The sequence below is a fragment of the Mandrillus leucophaeus genome, unplaced genomic scaffold (assembly GCF_000951045.1).
Source record: "Mandrillus leucophaeus isolate KB7577 unplaced genomic scaffold, Mleu.le_1.0 Scaffold681, whole genome shotgun sequence".
NCBI lineage: Eukaryota > Metazoa > Chordata > Mammalia > Primates > Cercopithecidae > Mandrillus > Mandrillus leucophaeus.
In genome coordinates this window covers 644,938-658,687 of record NW_012107375.1, presented here as the reverse complement: position 1 = coordinate 658,687, position 13,750 = coordinate 644,938, and the positions used below count along the sequence as shown (strand labels likewise).

The 13,750-nt window shown below is 49.2% G+C and overlaps 1 protein-coding gene across 1 annotated transcript in view; it reads right to left on the bottom strand.

The window, feature by feature from the left end:
* The window catches only part of LOC105555382 (putative lung carcinoma-associated protein 10), a 24,706-nt gene that overhangs the window by 7,991 nt on the left and 2,965 nt on the right, over window positions 1–13,750 (bottom strand). Inside the window, 4 exon segments of the mRNA XM_012002296.1 lie at window positions 11,377–11,452; window positions 11,454–11,493; window positions 12,953–13,047; window positions 13,602–13,732. Of these exon segments, the coding sequence (XP_011857686.1) occupies window positions 11,377–11,452; window positions 11,454–11,493; window positions 12,953–13,047; window positions 13,602–13,732 (342 nt within the window).

Genomic DNA, 13,750 nt, shown 5'->3' with positions numbered 1-13,750 from the left:
TTTTGTGAGACGGAGTCTCGCTCTGTCGCCCAGGCTGGAGTGCAGTGGCACAATCTCGGCTCACTGCAAGCTCCGCCTCCCAGGTTCCCGCCATTCTCCTGGCTCAGCCTCTCCAGTAGCTGGGACTACAGGCGCCCACAACCTCGCCCGGCTAATTTTTTTTTTATACTTTTAGTAGAGACGGGGTTTCACCGTGGTCTCGATCTCCTGACCTTGTGATCTACCCGCCTCAGCCTCCCAAAGTGCTGGATTACAGGCGTGAGCCACTGCGCCCAGCCTCTACCAATAATTTTACTTGGGGTTTCTTCTTTGGTTCTTGGGTTATTTGGAAGTAGATATTTTTTCATTTCAAAATACTTAAATATTTAGAAAATTCCTAGATGTCTTTTTGTTGTTGATTTCTAATTCAACATCACTGTGGTCAGAAATCGTACTTTGTATGATTTTGACCCTTTGTAATTTATTGAGGCTTGCTTGATTGTCCAGAAGCTGTCTATGTTGGTTGGGGTTCCATCTGCACTTGAGAAGAATATGTGTTCTGCTGTTGTTGGATGTAGAGTTCTGTATATATCAATTGAGTCAATTAGGTTGATAGTGTTGTTCAAATCTATATTCTTCTGATTGTTTTCGTATTTGCTTTATCATTTACTGAGAAAGGAATGTTAAAGTCGGCCAGTATGTTTGGAGATTTATCTGTATCTAGAATCCTTTAGTCCTATAAATTTTGTTTCATATATTTGGTAGATTAGGTTCTTATATATTTGAAATGGTTGTGTTTTCTTGATTATGTGTTCCTTTTTCATTATGACTGTCCCTCTTGATCTCTAGTAATACTCTTTGTCTTGAATTCTGCTCTACCTGACATTAGTATGATGCCATGGCAGCTTTCTTATGCTCAGTGTTTGCTTGGTATATCTTTTTCCATACTTTTACTCTCAACATGTCTGTGTCTTTATGCTTCAAATGTGCTTCTCGTAAATAACATATAGCTATTTTATCTAGCCCAACAGTCTCTGCCTTTTAACTGGTGTGTGTGGCAGATTGTGTTTTTCAAAGGTAGCCCCAACAATATCTCCCATCCCACATGCTCTCCTGGAACCTTGCCACTTCCCCATCAAGAGGTGGAATTTAACCCTCCCCCCTATGATCTGGGCAGGCTTGTGACTTTCTTGTACTCAAGATAATATGGTAAAGGTGGTGCTGATTGATTTCTTTCTTTCTTTTTTTTTTTTTTTCTGAGACGGAGTCTCGCTCTGTCCCCCAGGCTGGAGTGCAGTGGCCGGATCTCAGCTCACTGCAAGCTCCACCTCCCGGGTTCACGCCATTCTCCTGCCTCAGCCTCCCGAGTAGCTGGGACTACAGGCGCCCGCCACCGCTCCCGGCTAATTTTTGTATTTTTTTTTAGTAGAGACGGGGTTTCACGTGTTAGCCAGGATGGTCTCGATCTCCTGACCTCGTGATCCGCCCGTCTCGGCCTCCCAAAGTGCTGGGATTACAGGCTTGAGCCACAGCGCCCGGCCGGTGCTGATTGATTTCTGAGGCTAGTGCAGAAAAGGTAATGAAGCTTCTGCCTTGTTAACAGGGACACTCACTTTTCAAGCCTTTAGCCACCATGTAAGCATTCCAACTTCCCTGAGGCTACAAGAAAGCCCAAATCAGCCATCATGGAAGGACCACACGAAATAGCTCTGAGGCCAGGCACGGTGGCTATGCGTGTAATCCCAACACTTTGGGAGGCTGAGGCAGGCGGATCACAAGGTCAGAAGATAGAGACCAGCCTGACCAACATGGTGAAACCCCGTCTCTACTGAAAAACACAAAAATTAACTGGGTGTGATGGCGTGTGCCTGTAATCCCAGCTACTCGGGAGGCTGAGGCAGGAGAATAGCTTGAACCTGGGAGGCGGAGATTGCAGTGAGCCGAGATCATGCCACTGCACTTCAGCCTGGGAACAGAGTGTGACTCTGTCTCAAAAAAAAAAAAAAAAGGCCAGGCACGGTGGCTCACATCTGTAATCCCAGCACTTTGGGAGGCCAAGGTGGGCGGATCACTTGAGGTCAGAAGTTGGAGACCAGCCTGGCAAACATGGTGAGACTCCATCTCTACTAAAACTACAAAAAATTAGCTGGGGCATGGCAGTGCATGCCTGTAATCCCAGCTACTCAGGAGGCTGAGGCAGGAGAATCACTTGAACCCAGGAGGCAGAGGTTGCAGTGAGCTGAGATCCCGCCACTGCACTCTAGCCTGGGCAACAAAGTGAGACACCGTCTTAAAAAAAAAAAAAAAGGCTCTGAGGCAATATAAAGAGGGAGAGATGCCCAGGCAACTCTCAGTTGCTCCGGCACCACACTGTTCCAACTTCAGCCACCATCTGACAGCTACCACATGGAAGACCTGGGCCAGGACTACCCAGGTGAGCCCTTCACAAATTCCATTTTTTTTTTTTAAGGCAGGGTCTTACTCTGTCAGCCAAGCTGGAGTGCAGTGACATGATCACGGCTCACTGCAGCCTCGACCTCCCAGGCTCAAGGGATCCTCCCATCTCAGCCTCCTGAGTAGCTGGGACTGTAGACATGCACCACCACACCCAGCTAATTGTTGTATTTTTTGTAGAGACACAGTCTTGCCATGTTGCCCAGGCTGTTCTCAAACTCCTGGTCTCAAGCAATCCTCCCACTTCAGCCTCCCAAAGTGCTGGGATTACAGGTGTGAGCCACCACACCTGGCCTATTTCTATTTCAAGAAGTAAATAATCATATATATTTGCACCTTCTTGGGTAAATATATGTAATAGAACAGTGGGGAGGACACAAATAAAATTATGCCCAAAAAAGGGCATGACCCTTCTTGTTTGTTCATATGTGTGTGTGTATTAGAGGCTGGTGTGTAGTTAAGCGGAGTCTGGGGTTTCTTGTTGCTTTGCGTAGACTCAGTTTCCTGTATACTTCAGATGATTTCAGAGCAGGATCAGAACATTCTCTTTGGCAGGACTTGTGATCTGAGTGGCTGGGAGTTTCTTTGGCTCTTCTGCCTCACCCGTAGACTTCAGCAGATCCCTGAACGCACGTTCCCGGGTGCCTATTGTAGGTCTTTTGCCTCCACTCCACCCCATAGTTGGCTCCTGGTTTGTACTCAGGGTAAGGCTTAGAACCAACTGGAAGGTTTGTTTCAGTTCTTCTGTCCTGCCTTAAGACTTCCTAGAGCCTGGGGATGAACTCTTCAGTCCTCCTGCCCTGCTTCAGTCACCAGTTACAGCTGCTCTGTACTCAGTGGAAGGTCAGGAGCCCCAGGGGGGTTCCTGTCTGTTCCCTTGTCCTACATCCAGACTTTAGCAGCCTGAGCACATCTCTACCTCAGAGAGTATCTCTCGACCCACCTGCTTTGCCTTCAAACTCTCTTGGTGAAGGCCCATGCAAAAGAGTTAGTGGGTGAATGTAAGCTCTCTTGAATTGGAGGCATTAGAGAGTCTATAGCCTCATGCCATCCCACACTCAGCCTTTTAAAATGTGTTCAAAGTTTCTCTGTTTCTTTCTTACACAAGTCTGTGGCAGCCTCCTCTTCCTGCTGCTGCTCTGCCAAAAATAAAAGCAGCTATGGGGCTTTTTTTCTCCTAGAAAGGGCTTTTCAAGATTTTGATTCTTTTTTCCCCCAACCTCAGCTTCCCAATAGCCTTAAAATAAAAAAAAAAATTCTATGATTTGTAGGTGATCCAGCTTCTTCTTGTAGCTAGGATGGGAGTGATGTTGTCTTGCAACTTTCTGTGTTTTGTTAGAAGAAAAATATCCATCTATTGAATTTTTCATGCATGCTTCCACAAAAAACTCTTGTTTGTTCTCTGAATGTTCCTTTTTTATAGCGTCCTCTTCTTGTTTCATGGATATTTTTGCATTCTATTATCTCCCTGAGTGAGTTAATAGTTTTAAAAATTCTTTTTTTTTTCCTTTTAACGAGAGAGTCTTGCTCTGTTGCCCACGTTGGAGTGCCATGGTGCCATCTCAGCTCACTGCAATCTCTGCCTCCCGAGTTCAAGCAATTCTCCTGTTTCAACCTTCTGAGTAGCTGGGATGACAGACATGCGCCACCACGCCCAGCTAATTTTTGCATTTTTTAGTAGAGAGCGAGTTTTACCATGTTGGTCAGGCTGGTCTCAAACTCCTGACCTCGTGATGCGCCCGCCTCAGCCTCCCAAAGTGCTGGGATTACAGGCGTGAGCCACCGTTCCTGGCCTAGTTTTAAAAATTCTTATCTCTCATAGTTGTGTTTCCCAACAATTGTTTTCCTCTTTGTTTTGATCTTGATCTTTCCTGCTTTCATGCTAGAGGTTTTCCTCAGGTGTCTGGTGATCCTTGGTTGTCTTCTCATATTTAAGAATAGGGCAGGCTGGGCGTGGCAACTCACGCCTGTAATCCCAACACTTTGGGAGGCTGAGGTGGGCAGATCACCTGAGGTCAAGAGATCAAAGCCATCCTGGCCAACATGGTGAAACCCTCTCTCTACTAAAAATACAAAAATTAGCCGGGCGTGGTGGTGCGCACCTGTAGTGCCAGCTACTCGGGAGCCTGAGGCAGGAGAATCGCTTGAACCCGGGAGGTGGAGATTGCAGTGAGCCGAGATGGCTCCACTGCACTCCAGCCAGGGCGACAAGAGTGAAACTCCGTCTCAAAAAAAAAAAAAAAAAAAAAAAAGAATGGGGCACTAATGAGCTGAATGGAAGGGAAGGACATGTCAACTATGAGCCTCATCATAGGATGATCTGGCTGGGCTTGTGGGCTTGTTTTACTGGAGAACCCCAATTTTACTACCTTTAGTTCCTTCACCTTGGGATGGCCAAATACCCAGAGATGGGTAGCCCGATGCCTGAGGCTGGTTGTCAGCACTTGAGAAACAGAGTGGGCCAAGAGGGTCCAAAGTGGTCCAAATTCAGTAGGTAAATATTTATTCAACCCCCTCATTTTTAGTATGCTATCATCTAAGCTGCTCCTGGAATTTATTCCTCACTTGGAACACTCTTTGCTTCATCATCTCCAAAGAGTAAACATTCTGTTCTGTTGGGATGGGGAAAAGCACGTGGAGATCTAACTGCCTCTTCAACAGACTTTTAATGGCACTTCCATACTCACCCCCATTTTCTGGCTCCTCTCTAGGATGTGTGTGGGTTCTGCAGTGAAATTCAGGTGGTGCTCTGCCTTCCCCATTGTCCCACTTTCCTGGGTCTGCTTCATCAGTTACTGTTCAGCTCCCATGATTTTGCAGCTGTTATCTATTTTCCCATTATTTCTGTCCTTGGGAAGTTTTTCTTTTTAAAAAGTCATTTACTGTCATTTTGGTGGGATTTCATGAGGAAGAGAAATTGAATGCTTCATCTGTCACTTTCGCTTGCTTGCTTTCTCTCTCTTTCCTTTCTTTCTTTCCTTCCTTCCTTCTATCTGTCTTTCTTTCTTTCTGATGGAGTCTTGCTCTGTTGCTCAGGATGGAGTGTAGTGGCAGGATCTCGGCTCACTGCGACCTCCGCCCCCTGGGTTCAACTGATTCTCCTGCCTCAGTCTCCCAAGTAGCTGGGATTACAGGTGCCCCATCATGCCTGGCTATTTTTTTTTTAACTTTTAGTAGAGACAGGGTTTCACCTTGTTGGACAGGCTGGTCTCAAACTCCTGACCTCAAGTGACCCGCCCGCCTTGGCCTCCCAAGGTGCTGGGATTACAGGCAGGAGCCACCACGCCGGCCAGTGACTTTCATTTTCAAATCAACAGTATGTGGAGAAAGTCTAGAAGGTGCACTGAGTGGAAGGGGAAGCAGGGCTGGCTAAGGGCATGTGGCAGGATTGTGATATTCATGGGCAGCTTGTTTGGAGCCCATAAACCCCTAGGGATACCAGTCTACACAGTAACATGATCACCTCCAGGCTGTGAGGAGGAGTGGTGAAGGCAAATAAGCAATTCTGTTCAAAGCACGGGGCTTCGTGGGCCTAGTATAAAGTAAAAACAAGGGAATGCACGACTTCAGTGTGGTTAGATAGGAGAGGCTGAGCAAGATGCCCACCAAGACATACTTCCTGCTGCAGCAGCACCACTAGCCAGTGACTTACACATTGGTGGTGTCTTAGTCAGCTCCAGCTGTCACCACAAAATACCACAGACTGGGTGGCTTAAACAATGGAAATTTATCTTCTCACAATTCTGGAGGCTGGAAGTCCCAGATCAAGGTCTGGCAGGGTCCACTTCTGGTGAGGGCTGTCTTCCTGGTTTGGAGACAGCCACCTTCTCACTGTGTCCTCACATGGTAGGGGCAGTGGTGGAAGGGAGGGAAGAGTGCTTTTCTTGTGTTCTTTTACTTTCTCTTTTTTTCCTCTTCTTTCTTCTTTCTTTCTTTCTCACTCTCTCTCTCTTTCTTTCTTTCTTTCTTTCTTTCTTTCTTTCTTTCTTTCTTTCTTTCTTTCTTCCTTTCTTTCTTTCTTTCTTCCTTTCTTTCTCTCTCTCTCTCATTCATTCATTCATTCTTTTTTTTTCTCTCTCTCTCTCTCTTTCTTTTTTTTGAGGCACGGTCTTACTCTATCACCCAGGCTGGAGTGCGGTGGTGCAATCTCGGCTCACTACAGCCTCCTCCACCAAGGCTCAAGTGATCCTCCCACCTCAGCCTCCCAAGTAACAGACTACAGGTGTGTGTCACTATGCCTGGCTAATATTTTGTATTTTTTGTACAGATAGGGTTTCACCATGTGGCCCAAGCTAGTCTCGAACTCCTGGACTCAGGTTATCTGCCCACCTTGGTCTCCCAAAGTGCTGGGATTACAGGCATGAGCCATCACGTCCAGCCTCTCTGTTCTTCTTTATCTGCTCCATCTGGGGGTTAGGACTTCAACGTACGAATTTTGGGGGCACATAAACATTCAGTCCATAACAGATGGCCATACTGCATATCACACAGCTTGAACCAACCTTGGCCTCAGCTGCCTGGACCAGGAGCCCGCACCTGGCCAAGACTAGCTAGTCCATAGGCTGGTTAGTTGCCTACGAAGTTACCTGGCATGAAGGCTCTGCCAAAATGAGGATAATGAGTATTTGGGCCCATAAATTTCTCTCTCTTGGAATTGAAACTTCAGTGAGATTAAAAGCCAAAAGACATGTGCAGAAAAAGCCATGGGTATTTGTCACAAAGCAGGATAATGCCAGAAGAAGCAAAGAGATGAAGAAAAGATGGACACAGAGGAGAGGGGACAGCAGCTGGTGGGTAGTGACAGGCACCGTGGGGACTGCAGCACCATAACAGTAGCTCAGGGGTGGGAAGGTGGGGGTGTGGGAGTGTGGGTAAGATAAGCTGGTCCCTAGACCTACTGAAAACCAGGCTTCCCAAAGCTCAGACGGCTGACTCTGCCTGGGTTCCTGTCCACATATCTGAGATTACTGCCTTCCTCGTTCCTAAACGAGAATAGGGTCCACCTCATGTGGCTAGTATGTTATCCCAGGCAGTGCATTGTGTAGGAGGAGGGAAGATGTATAAGTGATCTGTGGCTGCAAACCAAATCACTCCCAAAGGCAGTGGTTCAAAATGACAGTAACCATTTATTATATCATAATCTCTGTGAGTCAGGATTCAGGAGTGGCTTAGCTGGATGGTTCTAGCTCAAAGGCTCTTGTGAGGCTGCAGTGCGATTCTGGCCATGACTGCAGTCATGCAAAGGCTTGGCTGGGGCTGGAGGATCCTTTTCAAAGTGGCACACTCATGGTTGTTGGCGGAAGACCTTTGTTTCTCTCCACGTGAGCTCCTCCATAGGGCTGTTGAGTGTCCTCACGATGTGGCACCTGGCTTCACCCAACAGACCAATCTGAGAGAGAGAGAGAGAACAAGGAGGAAGCAGCAGTGCCTGTGTGACCTAGTCCCCACAGCTGCAGCCATTGCTTCTGCTTTATTTTATTCCTCAGAAGTGATGAGCCAGGTTGCAGTGAGCTATGATCATGCCACAGCACTCCAGCCTGAGTGACAGAGCAGGACCCCAACTTCTAAAATAAAATTTAAAAAAGAAGTGAGGCCGGGCACAGTGGCTCAAGCCTGAAATTCCAGCACTTTGGGAGGCTGAGGCGGGTGGATCACCTGAGGTCAGGAGTTCGAGACCAGCCTGGCCAACATGATGAAACCCTGTATCTACTAAAAATACAAAAATTAGCTGGACGTGCTGGTGGGCGCTTGTAATCCCAGCTACTTGGGGGGCTGAAGCAGAAGAATCACTTGAACCCAGGGGTTGGAGGTCGCAGTGAGCCGCCAGCCTGGGCAACAGACTGAGACGCCCTCTCAAAAAAAAAAAAAAAAAAAGCCCAGCGTGGTGGCTCACACACCTGTAATCCCAGCACTTTGGGAGGCCAAGGTGGGTGGATCACTTGAGGTCAGGATTTCGAGACCAGACTGACCAACATGGTTAAACTCTGTCGCTACTAAAAATACAAAAATTAGCCAGGTGTGGTGGCGCATGCCTGTAATCCCAGATACTTGGGAGGCTGAGGCAAGAGAATTGCTTGAACCCAGGAGGTGGAGGTTGTGGTGAGCCGGGATCACACCATTGCACTCCAGCCTGGGCAACAACAGCAAAACTCCATCTCAAAAAAAAAAAAAAAAAAAAAGTGAGCCACCGAGTCCAGCCTATACTCAAGAGGAGGAGAATTAGGCACTACCTCTTGAAGGCAGGAGTATCAAATAATTTATGCACCTACATTAAAACCAACAGAGCAGAGGTATTGGTTAACTTTAGACTTTGTTAAGAACACATGTTAAAATAGGTAGAGGAACTACTAAAAATTTCATAGAACACTTCTAAACAAACAGAGGGGAAAACAGAATAAGAAAACAAATCCAGTCCATCTAAAAGATGACCAAGAGCAGAGCGTCTCCCTGGGTGTGTTGACAGCTCTGGGCACTCACTCCCACCTCGTGGGCTCTGCATGGCAGAGGCTGGAAATGTCCCAGACTCCAGAGCAGCTGGGCTTTGGGAAGCAAATTTAGTTTTGCCAATCTGGTGTGCTCACATGAAGTTTGGATGACCGAAGGAAGAGAAGTCACCCTTCTGCTGTGTGGGGCTGCGTTTCTGCTAGACATCAAGGAATTTCTGGGGTCTAACCTCCACTCTGTGGTTGTTGAGGGGCACTTGTGGCAATGGCTTCCAGGTCCCAGCGTGCTGATCCTCAGGTCATGACTTTGGTGGTATCTTTTTGAACTCAAAGGTTACACTGGCCGCCTCCCAATCCCCCACCTTGTGGATGGTGGCAGAGGTAGCAGCTTCCTTGGGGAGCCAGGTCTGCACTGGTGTTACTGACACCCAGCCCAGAGTCCACTCTTTTGACCCATCCAATGGTCAAGTACGCATCTGATCACTTCTACAGAATTCCTTTCTGTTCATGATCACAGGAGGAATTTCTGCTTCCTATCCTGAACCTTTGAGAGGTGAAGCCAGCTAGACTTCCTGGGTCGAATGGGGACTTGGAGAACTTTTCTATCTAGCTAGAGGATTGTAAACACACCAATCTGCAGTCTGTAAAAATGCACCAATCAGCACTCTGTGTCTAGCTAGAGGATTGTAAATGCACCAATCAGCACTCTGTAAAAGGGACCATTCAGCACTCTGTAAAATAGGTCAATCAGCACTCTGTAAAATGGACCAATCAGCAGGATGTGGGAGGTGAAAAATAAGGGAATAAAAGCTGGCTACCCCACCTTCCCTCCACCAGCAGGGGCAACCCGCTTGGGTCCCCTTCCATGCCGTGGAAGCTTTGTTCTTTCACTCTTCACAATAAATCTTGCTGCTGCTCACACTTTGGGTCTGTGCCACCTTTAAGAACTGTAACACTCACTGCGAAGGTCCGCAGCTTCATTCTTGAAGTCAGCCAGACCAAGAACCCACTGGAAGGCACCAACTCCGAACACACCTTCACTGATACAAAGTGGGGGTGAGGCCGGGTGCAGTGGCTCACTCCTGTAATCCCAGCACTTTTGTGAGGCCAAGGCAGGTGGATCACCACTTGAGTCCAGGAGTTCAAGACCAGTCTGGGCAACATAGTGAGACCTGACTTCTACCAAAAAAAGAAAAAAAAAATTAGGTATGGTGGTGGCACATCTGTTGTCCCAGTACTTGGGAGGCTGTGGTGGGAGGATCACTTGAGCCCAGGAGGTCAAGGTTGCAGTGAGCCCTGGTCACACCCCTGCACTCCAGCCTAGGCAACAGAGCAAGACCTTGTCTCAAAGTAATAACAACACTAATAAAAAAATAATGAAGTGGAGGTGGGGGAGAGAAATGGGGAAAGCAGGACAAATAGAAAGCAAACACTCAGCTGGCATGACTACATCCAGAGATAACAGCAGTCATCACTGTGCGACCAGCTGACCTGCGCAGTCCAAAGACAAAGGCAGGTTCAACGTCAATCTACCACTTGACCGAACAATCCACTCCTAAGCAGTTACCTTAGAGAAATGAAGATGTGCGTTTACACACAAGCCTGCACATAAATGTTTAGAGCCACTCCATCATAATGACACAAAGCAGGAAACCACCCAAGTGTCCTTCAGCGGGTGAATGGCTGAACAAACCCCGATCCAGCCAAACAATGGAATACTATTCGGCAATCAAAAGGAAATGCACTGCTCTCTCTCGCTGTCTCTCTCTCTTTCTCTCTCTCTCTCACACACACACACACACACACAAACACACACACCAACACGGATGAAGCTCAAAACGTATGCTGCGTGAAAGAAGCCAGACAAAAGAATACATACCGCATGATTCAATTTATAATAAAGTTTAGAAAAGACAGAAATCAAATCAGAGGTGGCCAAGGGCAGGGGGTGGAGGGAGTGGTTGGCTGCAAAGGGCATGTGGGAATTTGGAGAGGTGATGAGATGTTCTAGAGCATGGTTTTGGTGATGGTTACACAACGTTCACCAAAACTCATTAAACTGTAAACCTCAAAAGGATGAATTTTACTGTATGTAAACTATACTCCAATAAAACTGATTTTTTTTTTTTTTTTTTTTTTGAGACAGGGTTTCACTCTGTCGCCCAGGCTGGAGTGTAGTGGCGTGATCATGGCTCACTGCAGCCTCAACCTCTTGGGCTCCAGGGATCCTCCCACCTCAGCCTCCTGAGTAGTTGAGACTATAGGCATGCACCACCATGCCTGACTAACTTTTCTATTTTTTTTTTAAGAGATGGGATCTCACTATGTTGCTGCCCAGGCAGGTCTCAAAGCTGATTTTTAAAAAGACAAGAATTGTTAGACAGAGTCAAACGAAACCAAAACCCAACTATGTGCTGTTTTCAAGCGCCACACCTGAGATACGAAGGCACAGAAAGATTGAAAGAACAGAGAAAGACATGTCTGGCTGAACCCAGCTTGCCTGCCTGCTGGCCCTTCCTTCCTGCCCCGCTGTTGGCTGTGGCTTCTGCGACTTCCACATGCTCATCACAGGGTCAGTCTGGGGCTTCCCTTGTCCAGTTCACTGTGTCTGTGAGGGGTGGGTCACAGGGAGCAGGGCTGTGAGAAGCACTTGACGTTGAAGGGAAAGAGGCAGCCATCTGTCTGCTTGGTGTCTCCCTAACCGCCACAGCAAGCACATGGCAGTGGAGGGGTGGCTTGCCTCTTGTTCAGGGCCAGTCCCTCCTGCTTCTCCTGGGACTTACCCTGCCCTTGGTCTTCTGTCACTCTTGCTTTTGCTCCCATTGGCTTCTCCACCTCATTACACGGAAGTGAGAATGGACATTGTGGTCAAGCAGAAGGGAATTCAAGTCCCAGTTCTGCCATTTACCTTCTGGGCGATCTTGGGTGGGTCATTTGACCTCTCTGGACCTTGGTTTCCTCATCTGTGAAATGGGGGCACTGATAGTGCCAATTATTTCCTGGTTGCATGACTGCCCCTCTCTGGACCTTGGGTACCTCGCTGGTAGAGTGAGGATAATAACAGCACTGTCATCTGCGAGAGGTGTGTGTGTGGATGCAATGAGCCAGTGGAGATAAAGAGACCTTCCTAACTGTGCCTGCTGGACCCAGCCCTTGAGCTCTGTGGGCTTTGGTTTTCTCATCTGTAACGTGGGGCGAATGCTTCAACAGACCTCCCCAGGTTGGTGTGCAATTTAAATGTGCAGGAAACGTAATGATGGCAGGTCCATGGCTCTGCTCAGGAAATGTGATGTCGTGTAGTCCTAGTAATGAATTTTTTGTTATCATAAATGGACCCATCACTACACATTAGCAGTAGCATATAAACGGGCTCTATTCTCTGCTTACTTCACCCCTGTCAAAGTCATCAGCCTGATGGGCATCAAACCCTAGATTAGGTAAAGGATTTGCAGAAGTTGTGGCTTGGAGAAAAGGCTGGGAACATAGGGAGTGAGTGGAGGCAGCAGCAGCTGGAGAGGAGAGAGGCCTATCAGAGTTCAGATCAGCAAAGGCAGGAAGCTGACCACAGCTCAGTGCCTCACGGAAAACACACCCTCTTCGCCCAGCTCATGGGCCCGCTGGCCTCGTGACCCAGGCAGGCTCAGTTTTCTCTGCTGTCACCTGAAGATGCCCTGCAGGTGCCTCCACTCTGGGAGCAGTCTCCCTAGCTGTCCACCTTCACTCAGGTGCCTAGTCTTGTCCATTTCCCTCCTAAAGACTGGGCAAACATGGCATCCAGACCCTCTCTGAGCACAGGTGGGTCACCGCAAGCTTCCCATTCCAGGGGAACTGAAGCTGGCATTATGCGGGTGGGGCATCCAAGCCAGGATGCCAGGGCTGCTCCCATGTGGGCCCTCCAGGGCCCCACACCACTTGGGGAATCTTGTGAGACCGAGTTGAGGGCCCCTGGAATGCTTCACTGGGCAACAGGCATGCCCATAAAAATATCTTGGCCACCAGAGCTGTAATCTGCCATCAGGGCTCTAGGCCTTCCTAGCCCTGCGGCTGCAGCCAGCTCGCCAGCTCCGGAATTCCTACCCCTCCATTTTGCTTCCTCGCCTGTGAGGTCATGGCCTTGAGCCTAGGAGGGGGCGCTGGGGAGGAGCTCCTTCCTTCTCCATCCTGTGCAGGGCTGCGGGGGAGAGTGGGAGAGAGTGGGGTCGGCGGGAAAGGTCGAATGAGGCCAATCCCGAGGACAAAGAAATAAGACACCGGAGAGCTGGAGGAAAATCTGGGAGTTGGGGGTGGCAGTTCGAGGGATACCCTCTCCGAGACCCTGTCGCCCCTGGACTCGCCTCCTACCCTGCCCCCCGCCTGGGCTCTGGGGTGCGCAGGAGCCCGCCCTCCGCGGCGCCTCCTCAACACGCTGGAGATCGAAGCCCCCGCACCCCTCCCATTAGGACCCGAACTGGGAGCTCAGGATCGGGGCGGGGGGGCGGCATTCGGGAGAGGTCTCGGGAGTCCTGCCCTGGGTATGTGTGTGTGTGTCGGGGGGAGGGGGCGTTACGTGCGATGCCCATCGCTGGCCTGCGCCGTCGAGGGCCGGGCCGAGACTGGGGGAGAATCCCCTTCCTTGTCGGACTCCCCTCTCCACCGCCCGGCCCCAGGTCTCTGGGAGCACTGTCGCCCCGCGATTCCCGCTCCGAGCCTTCACAGCGGGGTCCCTTGCGCTGGGGCTGGGAACACTCTCCGGCCGGAGACTCCTGGTCCGCTGGGGAGGGGGTCTGGCGGGACCCGTCGACTGGGATCCCAATGAGCTCCCTGAGTGGGCTGCCCGGGGACCCCCAGCCCGAGTCGCGCTCGGCTGGAACCAGGGGCTAGGGTGCGGCGGGGCG